The 22406-nt window shown below is 34.8% G+C and overlaps 1 protein-coding gene across 5 annotated transcripts in view; it reads right to left on the bottom strand.

Moving 5' to 3' along the window:
* Positions 1-22406, bottom strand: part of LOC150104496 (exosome complex exonuclease RRP44-like) — a 136742-nt gene that overhangs the window by 32861 nt on the left and 81475 nt on the right. For 4 of the 5 annotated variants that reach the window (XM_090395672.1, XM_090395667.1, XM_090395668.1 and 1 more), the window contains 6 exons: positions 20051-20183; positions 17998-18155; positions 17737-17824; positions 10344-10418; positions 9298-9396; positions 4530-4607 (listed from right to left, as the gene is read on the bottom strand). In XM_090395672.1, the coding sequence (XP_090251798.1) occupies positions 4530-4607; positions 9298-9396; positions 10344-10418; positions 17737-17824; positions 17998-18155; positions 20051-20183 (631 nt within the window). The remainder of the gene's footprint in view (positions 1-4529; positions 4608-9297; positions 9397-10343; positions 10419-17736; positions 17825-17997; positions 18156-20050; positions 20184-22406) is intronic. The other variant, XM_090395670.1, reaches the window with a different exon arrangement.

Below are 22406 nucleotides of genomic sequence, written 5' to 3' on the forward strand. Positions count from 1 at the left end.
TTTGGCACGAATTTTAGTGAAGATGGTAAATTAAATATGGAAATAGACAACAGAATAAATAGTAGGGAGTTAAATGAATAAATTTATATGGAATAAGAGAGAAATTAGAAGACAGTGTTCAAACCAATGAGAGTACTGAGAAAGCTGATGAGAGTGAAGAGATGGCAACCTTGTCAACATTATATTAAAAATGAGGATATTATGAGGAAAGATTAGAAAAACATGTTCTCTGCCATGTTGGCAGAAAAAAAAAAAAAAAAAACTCAGATAAAACTCAAGATGTAAGGTTGATTGATAAATAAAGTGTCTTAGAAGTTAGAAATGTTAGATCTAATAATGACAGATAACAGGCTCATTTGTAGGAAAATTGTCAATAGGAATTAATAATGATGTAAGTTTTTCATGCAGTTCTATTATAACAACCTTGAGGGTACATGTCTGGAATTTAATGATGATACAAGAACTAGGGCAGCCACTGGCCAACATCCATACACTGTCCAGCTTCAAACACACCAAAGTAACCTCTCATAAAATTCCTTCATTCCATCCACCTCTATTCTTTGGAACTCTCCCATACTGTTTTTTTTTTCCATTGAGTTCAGCCTCCCACTCTTCATAAAGTAAGACTTTTTTTTTAATTACTTGCCAACACATGGCACTGTAGTGTTATAGGTGTTGTGACCTTTCATGTGTGGAGTCAACATAAAAAATAAAAATAGTCATGAGAGAGTGATTTCCACTTGGACTTGGATGATTCAGTTAGACAAGAATTTCTTGATAAAATGACAGAGCTTCCACTAGGACCAAAATTGTGTAGATCTTTCAATATTCCATATATCCAAGTAGTGTCATGTTATTTTCATATCAAAGAAAACCAAAAATTTGTTCACTGAGCATGCTGAAGTGCAAATTGAGGTAACTTCAGCAATTGGAGTGAAAGCCAGTGAATCTGCATGAAGCAAATGAGAATGACTAAGTGAGGAATCTAGTCTCAAGCAAAAATATTTAATATGGTAGTCCTGAAAGTAAAGGTGGGTGAGAGACTAAAGGGATTCTGCAGCTTCTATACACTATTGCCATAAATATCAGGAACAAGAGGGAGTGCCACCTTGCCAAAGGTTATAGACATTAGTGAGCCTTGGATCACAGCAGATGTTGTAGTCAGAGAGATTGAATGTGAAGGGTTTAGTATTTTCAGGGAAGATAGAGGAGTTGTGTTTGTTCATTTGAAATGACCTGGTGTGAGATTAAGACCAACAAGACAAAATATACAGATACTTCTTGCTATAGACCAGGGAATTCTACAAATGATCTGGAAGATATGCATTGCCAAATTAGTACAATGAGTACAGGCCGACTATGGAGATACAGACTGGAAGGAAGAAAGATCACATGGCAGGGAGGAAATAGAATTTATACACTTGGTAAGAGCATTGAGCCTGATCAGAAGAGATATCCATAACCAAATCCATAACCAAAGTGACAACATTGGTTCCAATTGGTGAAAGTGACCATGCCCGTCTTGACTTGAGAGATTGTAAAACATAAGGAATATTCTAATCAAGAAGGGATATATGTGGAACTACAAGGCATGTGATTATGACATGCTTAGGATGAATTTGTGCTATGAAGAATTCATATTAGAGGTTTAATGGAATGTTAACAGCACTGAGAAAGGATTAAAACTAATTTTAACACTTCCGATATTTTGTCTGTTACAGAGACAAAATATCTTCAGAGATTAGAAAAACTTTTTGTAACAACACACAACACAAATACAATACACTAGTGAGTGAAACTAAAGTCCTATCTAGGTGGTGTGCCCTCTATGGGCATTTACAGGTGGCCTAGGATGTAAAGACTGGAAGGAAGAAAGATCACATGGCAAGGAGGAAATAAAATTTATACACTTGGTAAGAGCAATTGAGCCTGGTCACAGGATTAGAAGAGATATCCATAACCAAAGTGACAACATTGGTTCCAATGGCATGGGGTGAGAACCCAGTGATACCTTCTATCAGTTTATGAGTTTTGTGCTTTTAAGAGAAATATCCAGAATGAATAGCAAAGAATAAGAGATCAGTTTTTTTTTTTTTTAGTGAGAGAGTTGTTTAAGGGCCTACTACTATGGAATACAGTGAGGTGATATCAAAACTAACTAAAATATCTGTATTATGTAAAGTTAATATTCTCAATCGAAGTTTTAAAACAGATAGAGTTGTTTTTACATAGGTATGACCAGTGAGGGGAAAGGGAGTAAGAGCTTGTTTCTCCACTAATTTATAGAATAGCGAATTTGTAGCATCTGCTATAGGTTTGAGAATTGGGTTTGTGTATTTTTGGTAATCTGTATATCCAAGGGAAGAAATGAAATTTTTTTTTAATCCAAGATTTGGTGGGATTGTAATGTAAAGGTGTAGGTGGAGCAGTCTCTGAGAATGTCAATTTTTCTAATGCATTCATTGGTACAAGCAGTCCCCGGGTTATGGACGAGATACGTTCTTGAGAATGTCTTTAAGTCGGATTTGTATAACTCAGTGAACTCAGTGCATGTACGGTAATAATAACAATACTATAATGGCTCTAATGTGCTAATAATAATACTGCTGTACTGTATAAACAATGAGACCAGCCACTAGTGTAAAGATGCTGCACAACCAAATGTGGCTTATGCCATGTGGGTTTGTATGCACGGAAGAAAATTATTAATTATCCTTGTAGAGAGCCTTGGAAGCCCATAACCCAGGGATCACCTGTATTAAGAATAACAGTAGCACTCCTGTTATCTGCTCTGATGATGACTATGCTGTTATCTCTTCAAACAGACAAGCTTAGATGTTGAATTTTGTTTATAACAGTATTGTAACATCAAAAAGAACTAAATTATAAAAAGAAAGGTGTTTATATTTTGCTGGATTTTAAACCTGTATTTTCAGAGCACATAACAGCATGTTAGTTTTATATATAACATGAGTAAGTGAAACAATTCAAATTAACAGAAGAAAAACCTTATGTCCTAATTTGGTATCCTCTAATGTTCTAAAAAAGGAAGCATTACAGTTATGTTTGAGTTGATCTTAATATAATGGTCTCCCAAATTTTACGAATTAATGCAACCATGCTGCTTCACAGCAATGGCAATAAAATGATGTTCCTGATTTGTAACGACTTATAATTAATACATTGGGTTTTCTTCCATTTAATCCTGTGTGAACGAGTTGTCCAAAGCTTGGTCTGGCAGTCCTGAATTGCCATAATAACAGTATTGAATAGACTTTTTATGTTCTTTAAGGCATGCTAGCAGATCTTCCTATATGCCCATAGTAGGTTAAGTCATTAGCCTACTATAGCCATACAAGAAGCCACAAGGAACTTCATACACTCCTGGATATGTTAGGGAATGAATTTTATCTGGATCAGAGTTGCTAATGTAGCATATGGTTTGAATGTCATATGAAGGCCATACTTGTAGATATAGAGGGCCATTTTAGATTTGAACTTACTTTACATTTTATACAGTTTGGCAATATTTCTGTATCCTGACATCTTAAGAAAAGCTAGCATGTTTAATTCTCTAGAAAACTGAAGTTTCAACCTTGTCTCACCTCAATAATCTTCACCCTAAAATTCAATTTGCCATGCAACAAGATATTAATAATAGTCCAGCCTTCTTAGATACCTTGGCAACATGCCTACCCAATGGTAACTTGTTCTTTTCAATATATAGGAAGCCAACCTACATAGGTAGATATATTCATAAACTTTCTCATCACCCCTGCCCAACAATATGGTATCATTAAAAAAACTAATCAATAGAGCCCATAATCTTTGTTCCAGTGAGTCCTCTCTCAGCTGTAAGAACTTACAGCATCATATACACCATGCCTTATATAAGGACTACAGTTCACACAGTATTAATAAAGTAACCAACCCTTTCCCCAATCCTCAACCTTTTCTTCAGCAAGATTTCAGTAATGCTATCATTATCCCTATGTCTGAGGTACTTCAGAAAAAAAAAACAGCCAGTCTTAAAGGATTACATTCTCTGCACAGCTTTCAAGCCCACCAAAAGCCTTTCTATCTTCATACCTTCTAACAATCATCTCCCTCCTCTCTCTCTCTCTGTGAATAAATAAAATCTCTGCACAGCTTTCAAGTCCCATCAAAAGCTTTCTACCCTCATGTATTCTACTAAAGATCATCTCTTTCCTCTTTTTTTGTGCCTGAAGTATATAAAGTGCCCTGTTCCTGCAAGCTGTCCTACTGTGGACAAACAGGAAGATCAGCCAACATCTGCTTGGAAGACCTACACTCAATTCAGTCTTGCAGATCATGATTTAGATACAGTTCATAGAGCCAATCGGAAAAAAAAAGACCAGTATACTCCAATTGCAGTAAATTAAGAAGAGAAAGACTATTTTTTGAATCTGCAGTGGCTCTGAAAAATGAACAAAAATCAGTTTTGGAATAACTTTTATTTCAACAACTTATTACTAGGTAAAAAGGCATTATGAATAAAATGAACATACTATTTTAATGGTAAATTGGCCCTCTTCCTTGCTGTACATAATGTTCAGTAGTATTTTGTCATGAACTTCAAAATGACCCTGGAAAGAAGAAATAAAACATGTAGTTCTTTCTCAATTAATTTATGTGACTCGGATAGCAGTTATTTATTTGTTATTTTTACTAGCAACAATAAATACTATACTAGAGATGGTTCATCTTGTATTTCATCTTTAATCACATATTTTTATTTCAAGGTCTTTACATTCTTTCCTTATAGTTTTTATGTTTTAGTTTATAATCTTTTATATTTTCACAAGTTATTTACAGTTATTCACAGGGTATTTACTAATAATTTCACATCATTCATTACTGGATTTTTTAATAGTATCGTATTTATGCTTTTATGCTTTTAACTCCTTTAACTTTTCAAATTCAATGGTGTTCCATCTTAGTACTTTACCTATCACTATTTTGTTCATCACCACCTGCAATCTCCACTTCAAATTTCAAAGATCATTATTGGCAAAAGTACAACAAAGCAAAAAAAATAAAATATATAAATAATTTTTTTTTTAAAAATTTTATTTTATTTTTAATTGAAGAATAGTTGCCACATTCTGATCTAGGGCAATCAATATAAAGAGATAAGCAAAACTCATATCACTGATGTACAAACTAAAAAAAACAGAGGACCAAATACTAAACCCTCTAATCACCTGTCTTCTAGACTAATCTTTTCCATAAACCAACCTTTGATATCTGTCCAACTGCACTAATCCAAATTACCAGATTCATATCTACTCCCATTTGCTCTAATTTGTGTAATACAGTTCATTATTGGCAAAAGTACAACAAAGCAAAAAAATAAAATATATAAATAAAAAATTTTTTAATTGAAGAATAGTTGCCACATTCTGATCTGTAGTCCAGAAGTATTGCAAATAGCAATTTCCTTGAAAGTTTATTTTTCATTTGGTTAGACTATAATAAATTTAGTTTAATCCTTTATCCAAGTGTCAGCAAACAAAGTTTGCACCTGCAAATATCTTCAGGACTGGGGTAAGGTAGTACAACACCAGGAAACTTGCAGCAAAGGTAGAGCAAGCTAACATCACGCCTATCTCCATTGACAGTATTATAAAAAGCACACAAATTACCAAGGCAAGACATATCCTTCACAAAACCACGTTGTCCCTTATAAAGTGTTATATTTCTATCCACCTAGTACTGAATTCTGTCTTTTACCAATTTCTTCAATACCTTAGCAGCACACCTAAGATACTCCAGATACTTGGGACTTTTCTCTTGGAGCCTCTTTTATGCAAAATGACCCCTTTCCTTTCAATGGAACCTTGTCAATACTGAGGCTTAAATTAAATGTCTTGATTTTCGAAAGGAGCTGATAATTCCCTTGGGTAAGATCAGAATTTAGGAACAGTAATAACAGAACATTCAGATAGCATGACCACTATTATAGATATTAAATGATAAACAAGATATTAAATATCAACTGCATGGTTATCATTTAATAGGCTAGGTAAAATCTGGAAAAATAATAAAGTGTCTCCAAAAAAATATCTCCAAACAATAAAATTATAATACCCACTGTTATGTGTCAAGAAGATTGAGATATAAAATCTGCAAGACAAGATAAACTACACACTTATTAATAGAAAAGATCAAAAAAAGACACCTTCAATGTTATGGACATGTTGAGAGAATGACACCAAAAGAGGCTATATAACCCGGCTCTGAATGCAAGATTAGAAGGGGAAAAAAAGGAAACAAGAATTAATGGATAACATCAATTAACTGCGGATTACAAACCTATAGTCAGCTCACAGTCATGCAAGAAACAGATTTCTGGAGGATGTGGAAATGCAGAAGACTCAACCTATCTCCAATGGAAGAGGACAGTAAATAAAGTCAGCATAATAGAATTCTTTTTGGGTATCTTTAACTTATAAGGCCAGTTTCTTTTCATATGCAGTTTTCTATAGAAGACTTGTGACTCTTCTGTCTTGCTGCTTATAATTATCATAATAATTATCATAACTGACATCACTCTTATGTATACAGTATTCCTTCCACATCATCTTTTTCTTACAATTTTTTTTTAGATCACACACACACACACACATTTTGGCTCTTATTCTTTAAACTCTAGCAACACATTCTATTCTGCATCATTTAAGTCTTTTTTAACACTGCCCACACACACACCCATTGTTCATATTCTTCCCAACCAACAACTGATACTATGGTACAGAACACAGCATACTCGTCAAGTGGTCATAATCTCCTAATTTGTAGTTCAGCATGTAACCTTTTCTGAATGGAAAATTCATAAACCTAGCCACTTCCAAAGTGAGAACTGCATGATCACTATAACCAACTGGAGACAGAATAGTGACATCTTTAACTGAAATCCCCTCTATCATTACAATCAGATCTATCACTCTTTGACCATGAGTTCCTTCAATCACATGCTGCCTGATGAAGCTGTCTTGCAACAGCTCAATAAATTCAGTTTCAATCTTCTGGCCTGGTTGACCAAGTGGTTAGCGTATGTGCTCTCCAGCCAAAAGGCTGCAGGTTCGAATCCTGTGGTTGGCATGGATGTCATTTGTGTTGGGTGATGATGATAGTTGCTATTCGTTGTATTTGGTGGATTGAGTGGTGGAGACAGTTGTAGAGTAGGTGACCTCCCTTGATGAGTCTTTGGTCTCCCTGGAGGTGTCATGTAATAATAAAAATAATTCTTCCCATGTGATTTGACAACTACCCAATCAATATTCAAATAAAGTCCCTCGTTATGATTCCTCTTTAAGCACCCATTGTCATTATTTGGTGATGCTTTTGTTTCGCTTTGTCACTGATCCCCAGAACTGTAACAACACCCTGCTATATATTTGATATTGTTAGAATCCACCTCACTTCATATGGCTTCAAAATTACTGCCACAAATAAAACTATTATTAATTATGCAGTCACACGTCTCAATTCTAACATGATTCAAATCATCTGATATCATTAGCAGCATGTCCCCTCCTTTCTTATCTATCCATACAAAAAATACTGCACCCTTTGTGTAAAATTCGAGTCAGGGAAATTTTGTTAAAATTTCCCAACATCGATTTTGCAGATCGTAAATCATGTGGAAATAGCAAAATTGTAGATTATAATTTTAACGGTTAAAACTGATTGTAAACCTATAAGGGTAGCTGACTAAGAGAATGACATAGAATTGTTCATGAGTTATAAAATATTTTTGTAAAATGTTCAAATTGTACATTACGTTGATTTAATGTTAAATTCTGATGTTGTAAGAGGAGCTAAATGTTATGAGCTAAGTATTTCTGCCTCAAGTTAAGCAGATTAGATAGGATTATGCTGTATTGAAGATCATTCAGATATGGAGATCTTGCCACCAACATTGAAGGTCAAGCCCACTAATGTCAGAATGTTTATAGAAAATCCGGGGGTCTCCAACCCTAAAAATAAGGAACTTCAGAATTGTATAAAAGAGGTCTCGAAAATAAAACGAAAATCTCTCTCACTCTTACTGAGTCGTCTTGCTGGAGATTTCATTGGAGAGTGAACCCTTGGCATGGGGAACCTGGAAGAGGCAGTTTATTCTACAGAGATTTATTTCAAGTAACAGAAAGTGCCACATGCGACCAGATACATGCCATCTGTCATAGATACATGAGCCACTGAACGGCTCATGTATCTATGACAGATACATGAGCCGTTCAGTTGAGAACTGTGTATAGGATGGAATGGAGCAGTCAGCAGACCTGCCAAAAATCTCCAAAGCTGGTAGGACTGTATATGTTACTGCAGATTTATTGTATTAATGCTAAGGTAAAGATTAAGAATTGTATGTCCACCGAATGTGGCGCTGTTAAATTAATTGTATAGTTGCTGTCAGAGATAATTGAGGATGAGAATTAGCATTTATATGTTAAGAAGGGTGCCTGGATATGTAAAAATAAGTTATTTTAGTATTGTAAATAGCAAGTCTAATTTGTAAGAGTATGATTTGAGCTCGATAGGTATTAGAAGGAAATTGTTCAAATGTGCATTATATTGTAAAATAGCTTAAGGTAAAATAAACATGTGTTGTATAATTGAAATTATCGCCTGATCTTTGACCAATGCAGTGTCTCATAACGTCGAACACATTGAACCTGTTTGCTTAAATTAGAGAAATTGCCACGACTGAATAATTAAGGTTTAGTTTAGAGAGTAATCAATCCTATAAAAGTGTTATAACTAATCTCCCATGCTTTACAGGTAAATTCAGGTGGTGCAGTCAAAAATAAAACAAATTTTACTGAATTACATGCTATGAGAGATAGTTAACTGTAACCGTGAAGCACCTATTTCAGAGGCCTACTCACTAACAGTGCTAACACTAGTAGGAAGTATAAAGTATTACAGTGCGACTAAATTAATCAGTTTAAATTAGAAATAGATTAGAATAAAGTATCAGCAATTAACAATTAGTGGATAAAAATTTTTTATCCACTAATACCCCCAAAATTACTGACTTAATTTCCTGGAGTACATTTCCATCAATGTAATGTACACAGCTAGTAATCTTTTCTCCCCAAAATCATAACCCACACTTTACCACATCAATTTCACATCCATTCTCCTTTACCCAGTATCCGTGAAAGTAGTCAGTTTTCATTATTATATTGTTATGGCCAAATATAAAGTTTATATATATATATATATAATATAAAACAAAATGCATTAAAAAAAAGTTTTGATAATTACCTCCTGAACAAGATGCAGCAATATTTTCCATCTTTCAATTATAGCTTCTAATCCATTATCAAACACAGAAACTACCACAGCTTCCTCTTGGATTGCACCCTGTTAAAAAGGAAAAGATCAACATGATTCAATAATGCCAAGATAACTTCCAATATATATATATGGTTTGTGGGGATTGTGTGCTGTCAGTGCCAGGGCCCCCTACCAGCCCAGAAGTCGCGTGCTGTAAAAAACATGTTAAAGTAACCATGTATTTGGACATATCATTAATTGTGGAGAGAACAGTGAATAGTGTCAGCTATTTACATATGTGAAATAGTGAAAGTCAGAAGTAAGAATTAGAATATTCTTCCAATATGAATATTAAAACAGTATAACACTGCAAAAATTTTTTGATGTAAAGTCTGAACAATCTTTTTCTCTCACAATAGCTTGATTGAATGAGTTAACTGCCAAAAAAAAATTTAAAACTAACTTGTTTTCATTGCTTTAGATTCTCAGTTATAATTACAGGAGAGTGGATTATTATTAACTGAAACATAAGCAAATGGTAGTTTTTTTATGCAAAGCTGGAAATAATAGAAAATAACCTTATGAATTAGGTTATTTGAAAATTATGAATATGGTTGTCTTATTTTGATAACTAATTTAAACTTTAGCTAATACACCTACTAATTTATGCTTATTCATAGACTGCCCACATATATTTTGAAACCGGATCCAACAGAGTAGGGTAGTTAATTTTATTCCTGCAATCATTTATTGTCTGTATGTTGAATATGTTCTTTGGCTGTTTTGTGTGGATGAAAAACCTAAATTTCTGAAGAAAAAAACAACTCCATATCCTGATGAACATTCTTTGCATTCTAGATGGAATTTGAACATACTATCACACTTTCCAACAGAAGGCATCATCAGAATTGACTGATCTATGGAGGCTTGCCAGAACATGTTTAACTTGCTAAGACTACCACTCCAGATACATACACTAAAAGCACCTATAAAAATACAAAAGGGCAAGCTGGTTAAAATACTTAATTACTCACCATAAATATTTCATTTGGAAATTTTGATAGACACACTACCTTTTGATCCACACCATTCAAATGATTGCACAATTCCTACAGAGGGAGAAAAATAATAATTAGAGCATTTAGAAAAAAATTTGTATGTATATATTTAATAGATATCTAGCCTGAAGCAAAAATTATCATTCTTTGAAATAACTGTTCTAGCACAACTTAAGCTATTTAATTATTAGAATGCATAGCCATATTTCTAAATACCACAACTCTTCCACTGTTAGTATTTGGTTATATAGTATAATAAAATAAGATCCATAGCAGATGATAAAAGATGTTTTCTCATCATATCATAATGGATGCCATCTAGCCTTACTGCACTGGCATGAGAGTTAAATAAATCTTTTTAGATTTCTCCTCCTTAAGAAATGGCTGACCATACAGCCTCTAGCCCATTTGTAGAAAAGTTCAACTACTATTTCTCTTGTTAATTAAAAATTAAGAAAGGTATAAAGCTGTAAAATCTATCACAATAAGTAATTCTATAACTTATCATACTTGATTTTTAAGTGCCTTAAGTCAGAAAAATATATAACAAGTAATAAAAAAAATTGATGTAAAGTGTTTATGATATTTGATATGCAAGGTTTTAATATTGCTTGCACAAAATAACATTTGTTTGTGCTCAGCATCAAAGAAAAAACCTTTCTTTGTTACCATGATGAGTCAGAAAAAAAAGTTGTATTAATGAAGGACAATTACATTTTCAAAAGGAAAAATGTCAGACTTTTGAAGGTCAAAGAGTACCAAACCAAGATTTCAAAAAAGCGTGAAGGTGACGGTTGCTCGCAGATGAGCATGTAACATGCAAATCTGAAAGAAAGGAAATTGAAAGATATGTAAGTGACATCATCACTAAGAAAAATTGTCCCAGGGTCTCCTCTTCTCCACACAAGTCTCTACAACCACCACCATCCTTGGCCGGAAACAGAAAGAGAGGCCTCAGCATTGTTTTATTTAGAATGGAGTATTTGAGAGCAATAAGATGTTTCAGGGGAGGAGAAAAGACCCATTGTGTATCTAGATGAAACTTGGATTGATAGTAATTTAACTTATGGAAAATGTTGGCGGTCTAAAGAAGAATGTGGAGTGCTACAAACCGGAAATGCCTCGTGGCACATAATATGTATGAGGGTGAAGAAATGGTTTTTTTTTTTTTTTTTTTTTTTTTTTTTTTTACCGAATTCAAACTTACTATACAAAGCAAATTCAACTACTGGAGATTACCATGGGCAAATGAATTCTACGATCTTCAAAAAGTGGGCAGAAGAAAAACTGATTCCAAACCTTCCTAAAAATGCTGTTATAATTGTTAACGCTTCATATCTCTCTATTCAATTAAACAAAGTTCCAAATTGGTCTAATAAGAAGCAAGTTCTAATGGATTGGGTCTCTGCAAATAACATTTCTCATTCCCCAGATATGCAAAAAATTGAATTACTTAATTTGATCAAAAGAAACTCGCCCACAACTAAACTATTTAAATTTGACACGATGCTCAAAGAGCATGGATTTCTAGCTTTGAGCCAACCACCATATCATTGCGATATTAATGCTATTGAGTATGTTTGGGCAGAAGTAAAAAGTTTCATTCGTCATCGCAACTGGGGACATTGACATGTCGAAACTTTTTAAGCTTTCAGAACAGGCAATTGAAAGTATTACAGTTCAAAACTGGGGAAAATATTGCTCTTGTGTCACCTCATTGGAAACTATGTATTGGAACAGAGATGGAATTATCGAATTATGCGAACCTTTGGTGATCAGTTTAAGTGAAAGTGATGGCGATTCGGACACCGATTCAGATGACTCTGAAGATTAAAAGAATTTGATAATTGCATTTTTTTCCAACATTTTTTTGCATGGGTTTGTTAACCACCTCACCAGCCATTATGGATCAAATATGCATCCTCATATCCATCATATATTTCAATGTAATATCAATGGTATTATAATTTTAATATGCACTTCATCCATGATAATTTTGATGTCTATAGACGTCTTGGCCTGTAATGTGGTTATAAGAGTCACAACAAGCCATAAATAATTAATCGGTTTAGGACATTAAAGTGTCTCAGTTCTCTCAATTGTAAGTTTAGAATATCTAAACTAATTTGAAAAAAAAAAATTGTTTTTCTGTATAATTATTTTTATTTTATAGAAAACTTCTTTAAAAATAAACTTAATTAAAGTTTTGTTTTATGCTATACTTTTTTAATTTTGCTTAATACTCTATGTACATTTTTCCAATTGTTATACAAGCAACATAGTTACAGTTTAAAAACAGCAATGTTTGTAAAAGAAAAGCTAAACTTTCCGACCTGTAATAATAAACAAACTCATCCCAGTAGACAGATACCATATTATTGGAATGGATTCTCCTTTTTCTGACATGTGCGGAAGTGTCAAAGGATCTCTAATCGGTGGGTGAACTATAGTAGAACTTTCGCCACCTAAGTAGCTAATAGCTAATGTAAGAACTAAAAAAGGTCATTAAATTTCTTAAACTTATTTAAAAAAAAAACCACACACACACACACACACACACACACACACACAAAAGTTAGGAAAGATTAGCTGATTTATAAAGTACTATCTCCGGATAGATGTAGTCCAATGGTCGGCAACCTTTTTAATATGAAGGGCATGATAGTGTGGGCGCTGCCGACTCCTCCTGACTTGAATAATTTAACTTAAAATTGCAATCGGCATGAATGGTTTTGAAATGCCTTTCTATATTACTTCTTTTAGAAACCGCACTATTATTGCATAATAAACAGATAAAGCAAGGCGCTCTATCTCACAGATACATGCAATATTCTTTAACAGTTAAAGAATATCTCTGTTATCCAAGTGTCTGGTAGACGCTTGGATAGCTGAGTTGTGGAAGCTTGTCCTTTGGAGAAGTGAGGATGTGGAGATTTTTTCAGATGGGTTGAAAGGCAACACAAATATTCAGTAGTTGGATCGTAAACAGTGATTAGATAGATCATAAACGTATAGCTGATGGCAATCAGAAATTAAGAAGACCGACCATAGTTGCTGAGGAGATTAAAGCAAGGTAGGAAATTTTTCAAAGCTACTGGCAAAATTCTAGCAAAATTTCCTTTCAAAGGTTTTGCAATAGGTTCAGCAACTATGCATCCATTATATTTCAAGGTAGACAAATGGTGTGTTTATTGTTATTATTGCATGGTCATTTCCATTGGGTCTTAAGACTAATCGCAGGAGATCCAAACAATGTCTGTTCTTTCATGTTTCCACTTCTCTCACATCTTGATGATACAATGGCAACATCTCCAAAAGAAAAGGCAGATCTTTAGAATCAGTTTTGTCTAAATCTTCCGTAAGTAGGACTGCTCCTACTGTGACACAAACTGTCCACCGTATGTGTCCTCTGAAATCTCACCAGAAGGATATAAGAAAAAATACTTATATTGATAAATATAAGTAAAAAATACCAATAAGTCTCCTGGTTCTCATGGTATTCTTTCAGTTGTACTAAAACTATGTACTCCAGAAACTTGCACCTGTTCCTGCATCATCTCTTTAAGCTGTCATGCTCAGTTAGCAGTTATCTTATAAGCAAGCTTTTGTCCATCCTATTTCTTAAAAGGGAGCTAAAAGTCAATAATTAAACTATCACCCTATTGCTCTGACCTCATTACTGACAAAAAATAATGGGAAAGCTCAACATTCAATTTCTTGAACTACAAATTATTTAATGATGATCGATATGGATTCCACAAGTCTTGTTTCAAAGATTGTTCGAGTCAAAACCTCTTTATTAATCTCATCCACATTTGGATGTAAGCCATGGAAAGGATCAGAGAAAGTCAGAGAGAAAGTTCATTGGACACTTCATTCTTACAAGGCATTTGATGAGTCTGACATCGTTGCCTACTTACCAAGCTACTCCTATGATATTCCTCCTTCCCTTTGTGAATGGACTGCCAGCTTTATTTCTAGCCAATCACTGTGGATTCTGATGTATGGTTTTCCTTTCATTAGATTTCGCAATTAATGCAGATATAACCCACAACTTGGTACCATTACCTACATTCTAATTCCTGCATATTAACAATCTTCTTTCCCTGAAATCAAGTCCTATTCACAGCTGTGCTGATGACAGTACTCTCCAGTCTTCCTTTCATTTTCAAAACCTTGTAGTGTTCAGGTAACCTGCACTTCAACATTTTCTTCAACCAATCTCCCTAAACACTGATCTCTTTTCCATTCTCAAGTGGGGTGAGGATAGGTTGACCATACATAGTTTTTTTCTAATTTCCCGACCATCCAGTCATTTTAATAAAAATATCAATTTCGTCCCATTCTAATAAAAACTATAAATGTTTAATATTGGTAAATCAAATTATTACTCATTAACTTATAATTGTATATGAATATCATGGATAACAGTAATTTGTAGAACCATGAAGTTGCATTGTTCGATAGTAAATATTGATAACTCATTTCTTCAGAGAAGATAAATACATGTTCGAAATACTTTAGCATCTCAGAAGCAGTGTCTGTTCTACTGTACCATTAGTTTTTGTTTTGCATGTATGCTAACTACTGGCTTTGTTATTCAATTCCAGTGTTTTAAATTACATATTTTTTTAAAGTATCCTTGCAATGTCAAAGAGGTGAAACTGCAGTTTTAATGTCGATCATCAGAAAGAATTATTAAACTGGACAAGATGAATAGTGATGGAACAAAAGTGGTATGCAAACATTGTAATGTTCATTTATTCATTACTCATGGAGGAAAAAGCGACATCAACCAACATCTACGTAGCCAGAAACATAAGGATGCTGAAAAGACACAGTCATCAGTTAAAAACCTCAGCTCTATGGTGAGACATGGTGATAGTAAAAGCAATAAAATTGCAGAAAGTGAAGCACTGCTTATCATACTGTGCATCGTGGTCAAATTTTTTGTGCAAATGACTGCTTGTCGACATCGATAAATAAAATTTATCAACCAAAATTTTCTTCCACACGTATTAAATTAGAAGTAGTAATTACTAACGTTTTATCATCATACCTATTAGGTGAGGTAATAGAGGATTTGAAGAAAACAAAAAGCATTACATTACAGTCGATTAGGTGCATCAAACAAAAGAGACATCAAGCTTTTGGTGAAAGAACTCCCCGGTGTCAACCCTGTAACCACCTCTCAACAGTTCTCAATCATATCATCTCTCCTCCTATCCACCACTATGCAATCTGCACTCCCTCAGACAATTCTCATAACTAACATTGTACAGTCCTAAAACCACCTTTGTATCTTTTACACAGTTAATTTATCCCCTTCGAATCCTGAGGACCAAATCTGAGAATAATAGTCCAAGTGTGGTCTAATCAGGGTCTTATACAATGGAATGATAACTTATCTCTGCAGGTCAATGTCCTTCTCATTATTACAGGAGTCCCCCTGTGTTACCTTCATCACCTTTGCAACATGTCTGCTAAATTTCAGGTTTCTATCAATCATCAACCCCAGATCTGTCTCCCCTACTTCCTCCCCTAAGAGTATGCACTATTACTAATGACCCATCCCAGAACACTCTTAACATGTGAATGCACAGCTACTCATGACCTCTGAAGAGTTAAATACAGATCTTTGTTATATTCCCATGATTTCTTAGTTATCTGTCATAAAGAAAATCTGATCCTGACAGCCTCTATTGACCTGAATCCAGCTTCTTCACCAAGCTTCTCTTTCACAATCCTTCTGAACTGTTTCTCAAATATACTTCCCAGGCATATATCTCCCAGGAATACTCAGTAGGAGCTCTACGGATTTCATCTGTGTGTCCAGGCCTTCTGAACTATGCAGTGCAGCCACTGTAAGACTTTTATACCTGCATACTTGAGCATTCCTGGTTGACATGATCTATTTCTGTTGCCTTTCTACATTTTAGACTTTTGATGGCTTTTTCTACTTGCAGTTTCTGTATACTAATGTCAAAAGCATCATGAACAAGTGGGAGGAGTTTTTAGCACTGGTAAGTGCAGTCTCACAAAAGAGTTGGGCAATAGTGAGATTTGGCTAACAGCAGATCATGTAGTTTCAGAGATTGAATGTGATGGATTTAGTAGGGATGGAGCAGATGGGGTGGGGATACTGCTGATGATAGTAGAATAATTGCAGCTAACAAGAGTAAGTCAGTTGGGCAGGTGGCAGTTCTTTTGGGTCAGTCTGGTGTGAGATTGAAGCCAAAAGACAAAATATAAAATTGGTTGCTGTTATATATCTGGGGGTGTCAGGAATGATGTGGAAGTCATATATCAGCAGACTGGTATAATCAATGCAAGTCAAGTAATTATTTAGGGGAGTTCAGCTTTGGAGACATAAGGAAAACCTTGCAAGGAAGGAGGAGGTGACATGGCAACAAGGAAATTGAATTTAAACACTTCATAATCACGAACCATGGGCTCACTGCCCATTGGTGTCTAATGCCTTCTTCACTATCTTCTTCCACTTTTCTTTGTCCAGTATACAGTGCTGCAGTTTCTGATCATCCATTCCACACACCAGTCCTTTATGTTGTCGATCCATCCTCTGTATGGTCTATCTCTTCTGTTTATGCCATCCATAATACCAAACATGTCTCTATCTTCCGGTCTTCACTCATTCTGCAGATGTCCAAATAATTGCAGCTTCCATTTTATAATCTTCTGCATTAGATTCTCCATTGGTTGTATCTTCCGATTCTTCATTTGCGATTTTTCTGTACCCATCTCAGAATCTTCCTGTAACAAGTTCTTTCAAATGCTAAAATTATTTTTCTTGATCTATGGATCTGAAACGTCGGTTTCAGATCCATAGAATACACTGCCAAAGATGCATGTTTCCAGCACTCTTAGTTTTGTTTGCAGGCTGATCACTTTACTTTTCCAGATGTTATCCATGGTCTTTTTCATTTCTTTTTTATAGTCCAAATCATGTCATTTTACTTCCCAAATATGTGAAGTGTTCTACATTTTCTATATCAATTCCATCCACTTGTATCTTTTGTTTCATGTTCTTCTCACCAAATACCATTGTCTTTGTTTTTTTCAAGTTCATAACAAGTCCAAATCTCTTTCCTTATTTAACTGTCGTTTTTTGTAATTCTCTTTCTTCTTCCATAATAACAATGTTATCTGCACATCTCAGAATGTTAATTCTCATCCCATGTACCGATATTCCTTTTTGCATCTACCTTCATTTTATCCATTGCTCTTTCTAAATGTGCAATGAAAATGCTTGGTGATCCCCCCCCCCCCCCAAGTCAAGGATATAAGCAATGCCAAGTAACTTTGATACTTTACTGGAAAAGTTTTTACAAATGCCATTTGGATTACATACTTCAGCTTTTCTTCTTTCTTCCTCCTCATCTGTCTGACAATTTCGTAAAATGGACAAAATTGATCTCTGTGTTATCAGATCTGCATATCTAAGGGGAGAAAAACCAATTTATATAAGTATCAAGACCTAACGAAATTTATTAATTTTCATTATTATTATCATTACTATGTTGATAATTCACATATTTTTATAACACTTTATAAATAACATTTTATAACATTTACACTTTAATGTTCATTTATAATATTAAAAAATGATTACCGTCTAAGAGGTGCAGAAAAGGGTGCAGAACTAATGTAAGGTTGTTCACCTACAACATAAACATGTCTTGTTTTAATGTAACTGTTGGAGTACTCCAATCTATCCTCTTTGTATAATGATAATCCTCCTGCCTCTTCATTGAAGTTATATATCCAATGCTGTAGAGAAAATGTATAGCTGTTATGTGGTATATTTCCTTAAATTTCACTTTCATTTAATACTTAATAATCTACATTAAGGTATCACTATTATTATAGCCTTCATACAAAGTTCAAGGAATACCTGTATAAAAATCAATACAAGATACCATGATTGTTATCATTTACTGTTGGCAGTATTCCAGAAAGTTGTAGAAGCATTGAAAGACATTTAAAAAGAATAATAGTTATTTTATCACTGCCAATTATTATTATTATTAGTAGTAGGTAGGTAGGTAATAGCACAGGCACCAATGTTGCAGAGCAACACTAGCCATTATTCACAATGCCTTATAAAATATCTCACTAAGTTTAGAGAAACATATCCATAATGTTCTTACACTCCTTACATTCACAATTCTAAGCAAATAAAAAAATAAAAAATGTGCTGATAAGCAAAATTCTATAACCTACATACCTTTAATCTATCCTCTTTGGTGAATTCCACAGACCAGTCACCATCTTGGCCAACTTCCTCTGCAACCTCTTAACCACTTTCTCATTTCCCTTGCTGTGCACAATTTCCTCCCTTGAGGGTGGTGGATGGTCTGCAGAATACTTTGTTTGCATAGGATGAGTCTAATCTTTCTCCAAAGGATTCCCAAGCCTTCTGCTTTGCTGTCTTTACTGCCTCAGCATATCGGAAATGCATCTCAGGTGACCTGATCCCAAGCCATGTTCGTTAGGCCTCCTTTTTTTTTTTTTTTGTTCGGACAGTTTTTTGGACTTCTTGATTCCACCAAGGTGTCCTTTTCTCACTACCTGTCGCCACACAGCATGAGAGTGCAGAGGCAGTGACAGCTGTTTGGAACAGCTTCTACTCCTCTTCAACATCTGCAGTATGCTTGGGAATCTTTGAACCTGGAGGAAATGTCACCTGCAAAATTCTTCCTCACAGCTGCATTTTCCAGTGCCTCCAATTTCACACGGTATAGCTGCTTAGGCCTACTAGTGTTGATGGTAGCATCTGGTTTCTGAAGCATCAAAGTGCAGACAACAAGGTGGTGGTCAGTTGACAGTCCTGCCCCTCTCCTCACACAAACGTCCAACACTGAAGAAAATAGGTCTGCTGAGACAATAAAGAAGTCAATCAGAGACCTTTGTCCACGTGTATCCCTGTACCAGGTATACTTATGGACTTCTCAGTGCTTGAAGAAGGTATTCATTATGGAGAAGCTGTTAGTACAGCAGAAGTCCAATAATTTCAAACATTTGCATTAAGGTCAGGGTCGCCGTTTCTCCCAACCACACCCCTCCACGTCTGGTCATCTGTTCCAGCATGTGCGTTGACGTCACCCATTAGCAGGACCGATTCCATGTCTGCTACCCTGTCAAAAGCAGCATCCACTTCCTCTAGGAAGGCAGCGTATTCTGACTCCAGATTAGGTGCATAGACTTGCACCACAACCAAGTCATGGTTTTTCATCTGGAGCCTTAATACACATACCCATCCCCCCAATGGGATACACTCAGCAACACAGTCTGACAGCTGGGGGCTTGTGTGTATCCCCACACCTGCCTGAGAAGACATTGTTGGGCTCGCACCAGAGTAGTAGAGCCTCCACCCATTGTCCAGGTTGACAGCTCCAGAGCCTCTCCTCTGAATAATTCTCTGCAACATATAGAAGGGAGGCAAGTATTAAGAGAATTAAAGACAATAATTGGAGGTGTATCAGGTATTACTTTGGTGAAATGTTAACAAGTCTGTGGGAATGGATTACATATCATCACATATTTTTCAAGAATGTATATCCATGCATTTGATGAAAGTCTCGCAGTGGTCTGATCACCCTATAAACATGAATGAAAGGAATCCAGTGTTTATACTATGTTGTTAAAAAATAAATAATACTCACTTGACATGTTTTTTCAGGTTGTTTTTCTGGGGGATAACGCAATAACGCAGATTTCCGAAATCTCTGTCTGATGTATTCTCCCGCAATTTCATTGCCTAGACAATTCAAATACCGAACAATATCGGAGATTTCCCTTCAATAAAAGAGAAATATAATTTCATAAGCCTCAAGTTTTACATATTAAAAAGTTACATCACTCCTTGAAATGTAAAAATTTATAAAGAAACAAAACAACATAATTATCATTATGTTGTTACTGCTATATTGGTATATTTTGATTCGAACCTTGGGGGAGGGGAAAATGATATATTACTGCTGTGTATATGGTTTGGTTGAAATGCTTAAGTTGGCACTTGTCACTGTATTTTAATTACAATGCACGCTAATTATTATAAAAAATTTAGTGATATTCTATACCTGTGGATCATGCAACTCCATAGATTTAATTATAGAAAGGAACATCTAATATTTTTTAGATAACAAAGCTCCCTACTGTAAAGAACCATTTTTTGGCAACTTTAAAATTAAGTTACTGAAAGCAAGGCATTACTGTGTTATTTAATGAGAATAATATAATGATTGCCTACATTTGCAGTATTGACTTCTCAAAATCAATGGAATCACTGGAGATATTAATTTCCAGTATTTTCATGGAAAAGTCATTACAAATATGAAATATGACTGTAAAACAAAAATGCAAAAATTATGGAATAACAAGGAAAAGAACCTTAAGGTCAGAATGATGGAATAACTAGGGAATGAAGATAATACCAGACAAGAGAAAGCCTGAAATAACTGTCCCACATAAACCCACTGTTTGGATATACATTGCATTGATGTGTTCTCTGTTTGGCAACACTGTCTGGATGCTCTCAACCATTTCTTAACATAATTATCACCCGCTCCATGGAGTTAGCAGACTCAGAAACTCGCATTCAATTATACACACATGATACTTGTTATAATTATAACTCTACTTTTCGTTCAATGCCATGAAACTCAACTAAATCTGGCAATCCATTCCACTCAGTCACAATTCTTCATGGATAAAATGTTGTCTAGATGCCCTTATCCCACTTTTACCCTATTACCACACTATTATTTCCATAGCATTGAAAATTTTTCTTCGTATTAATTTTATAAAACTCCTTTAATATCTTAAAAGTTTCTATCACGTCTCCTTTTTTCTGCCTATCAGTTAAACTTTGATCCCAATTCTTCAACCTATCTTCATATTGAGCATTCCACAGACTTCTCACCAGTTTTTGCTCATTTCAGAATTCTCTCTACCATCTCCTGATCGAAAAGAAACCCAGGTGACCAAATCTGTGCACAGAAGTCAAAATGAAGTTGAATCATAGCCTTATAAATAAAGATAACCTTTCTATCTTTACTTGTGTAAGTATCAATACCCAAGTAATCTTTTAAGCTATTTTACTGACATCTGCAATATTCTCTCTGAACTTAAACTATCATTATCCCCAAGTCCCTAACCTCATCAGTAGAAATAATGTGATGCTATGGAATCTTTTCAACATTAAGTGCATAACCTTACATTTTGCAACATTAAATTTAATAATCACTATGCTTATACCAATTTAGTTATTCATCCTGCAGGGCATTTTTCTTAAAAATTGTCACTTTTCTTAAGAATTGTCCAGTATTGCATCATTAGCAAAAAACTGAATATCTCTCTCTCTCTCTCTACCCTGATATCTTTCCCTACATCATTGATATACAAATTAAAGAGGAATAGTCCTAGTACAGATCCCTGAGATACTGCAGTAGTCGCCTTGATTCTCCTAGATTTCACACAACCACACACTACTCTCTGGTGTCAATCTGTCTGGCAACTCCCATACATAATACCTTCATATTCATTCACATCTGCTGCAAATTATACCGTATATACCACGTATAATGCAAACTAGAAATTTTGTTTGAAAACTAGCCCTAAAATGCCATGTCCACATATAATGCGATCTGTTAATCTTCTTCCATAATTATAAATAATACAATACGAATTAACGAAAGAAATGTTTATTTTAAAACAAAATGTCAAAATCCTTTAAATTCTTCATCTTATGAGTCAAACATTTCATTTATAAATTCATCAAGGATTGTGTCATCAGTGTAGCAGTTGTCGTCATAGTCTTCATGCTCTCCAATTTGTTGTACATCATCCTCGCGTTCGTATATGACGTGATCTTTGGATCCATCCATCCATTGAATTACTAATTCCACATTTAAGAATCAGCGTTGAATCATTTCAGATGGTATCGAATCCCATGCTTCTTTAACCCAGCTGGCGACTAGGGTGATCTCAGGCTTCTGAAAATTCCCACATTTTGTCATC

The sequence above is a fragment of the Typopeltis vanoorti genome, chromosome 7 (genome assembly GCF_054136105.1).
Source record: "Typopeltis vanoorti isolate ZY-2024b chromosome 7, IOZ_Tvanoo_1.0, whole genome shotgun sequence".
In the NCBI taxonomy this organism is placed as follows: Eukaryota; Metazoa; Arthropoda; class Arachnida; order Uropygi; family Thelyphonidae; genus Typopeltis; species Typopeltis vanoorti.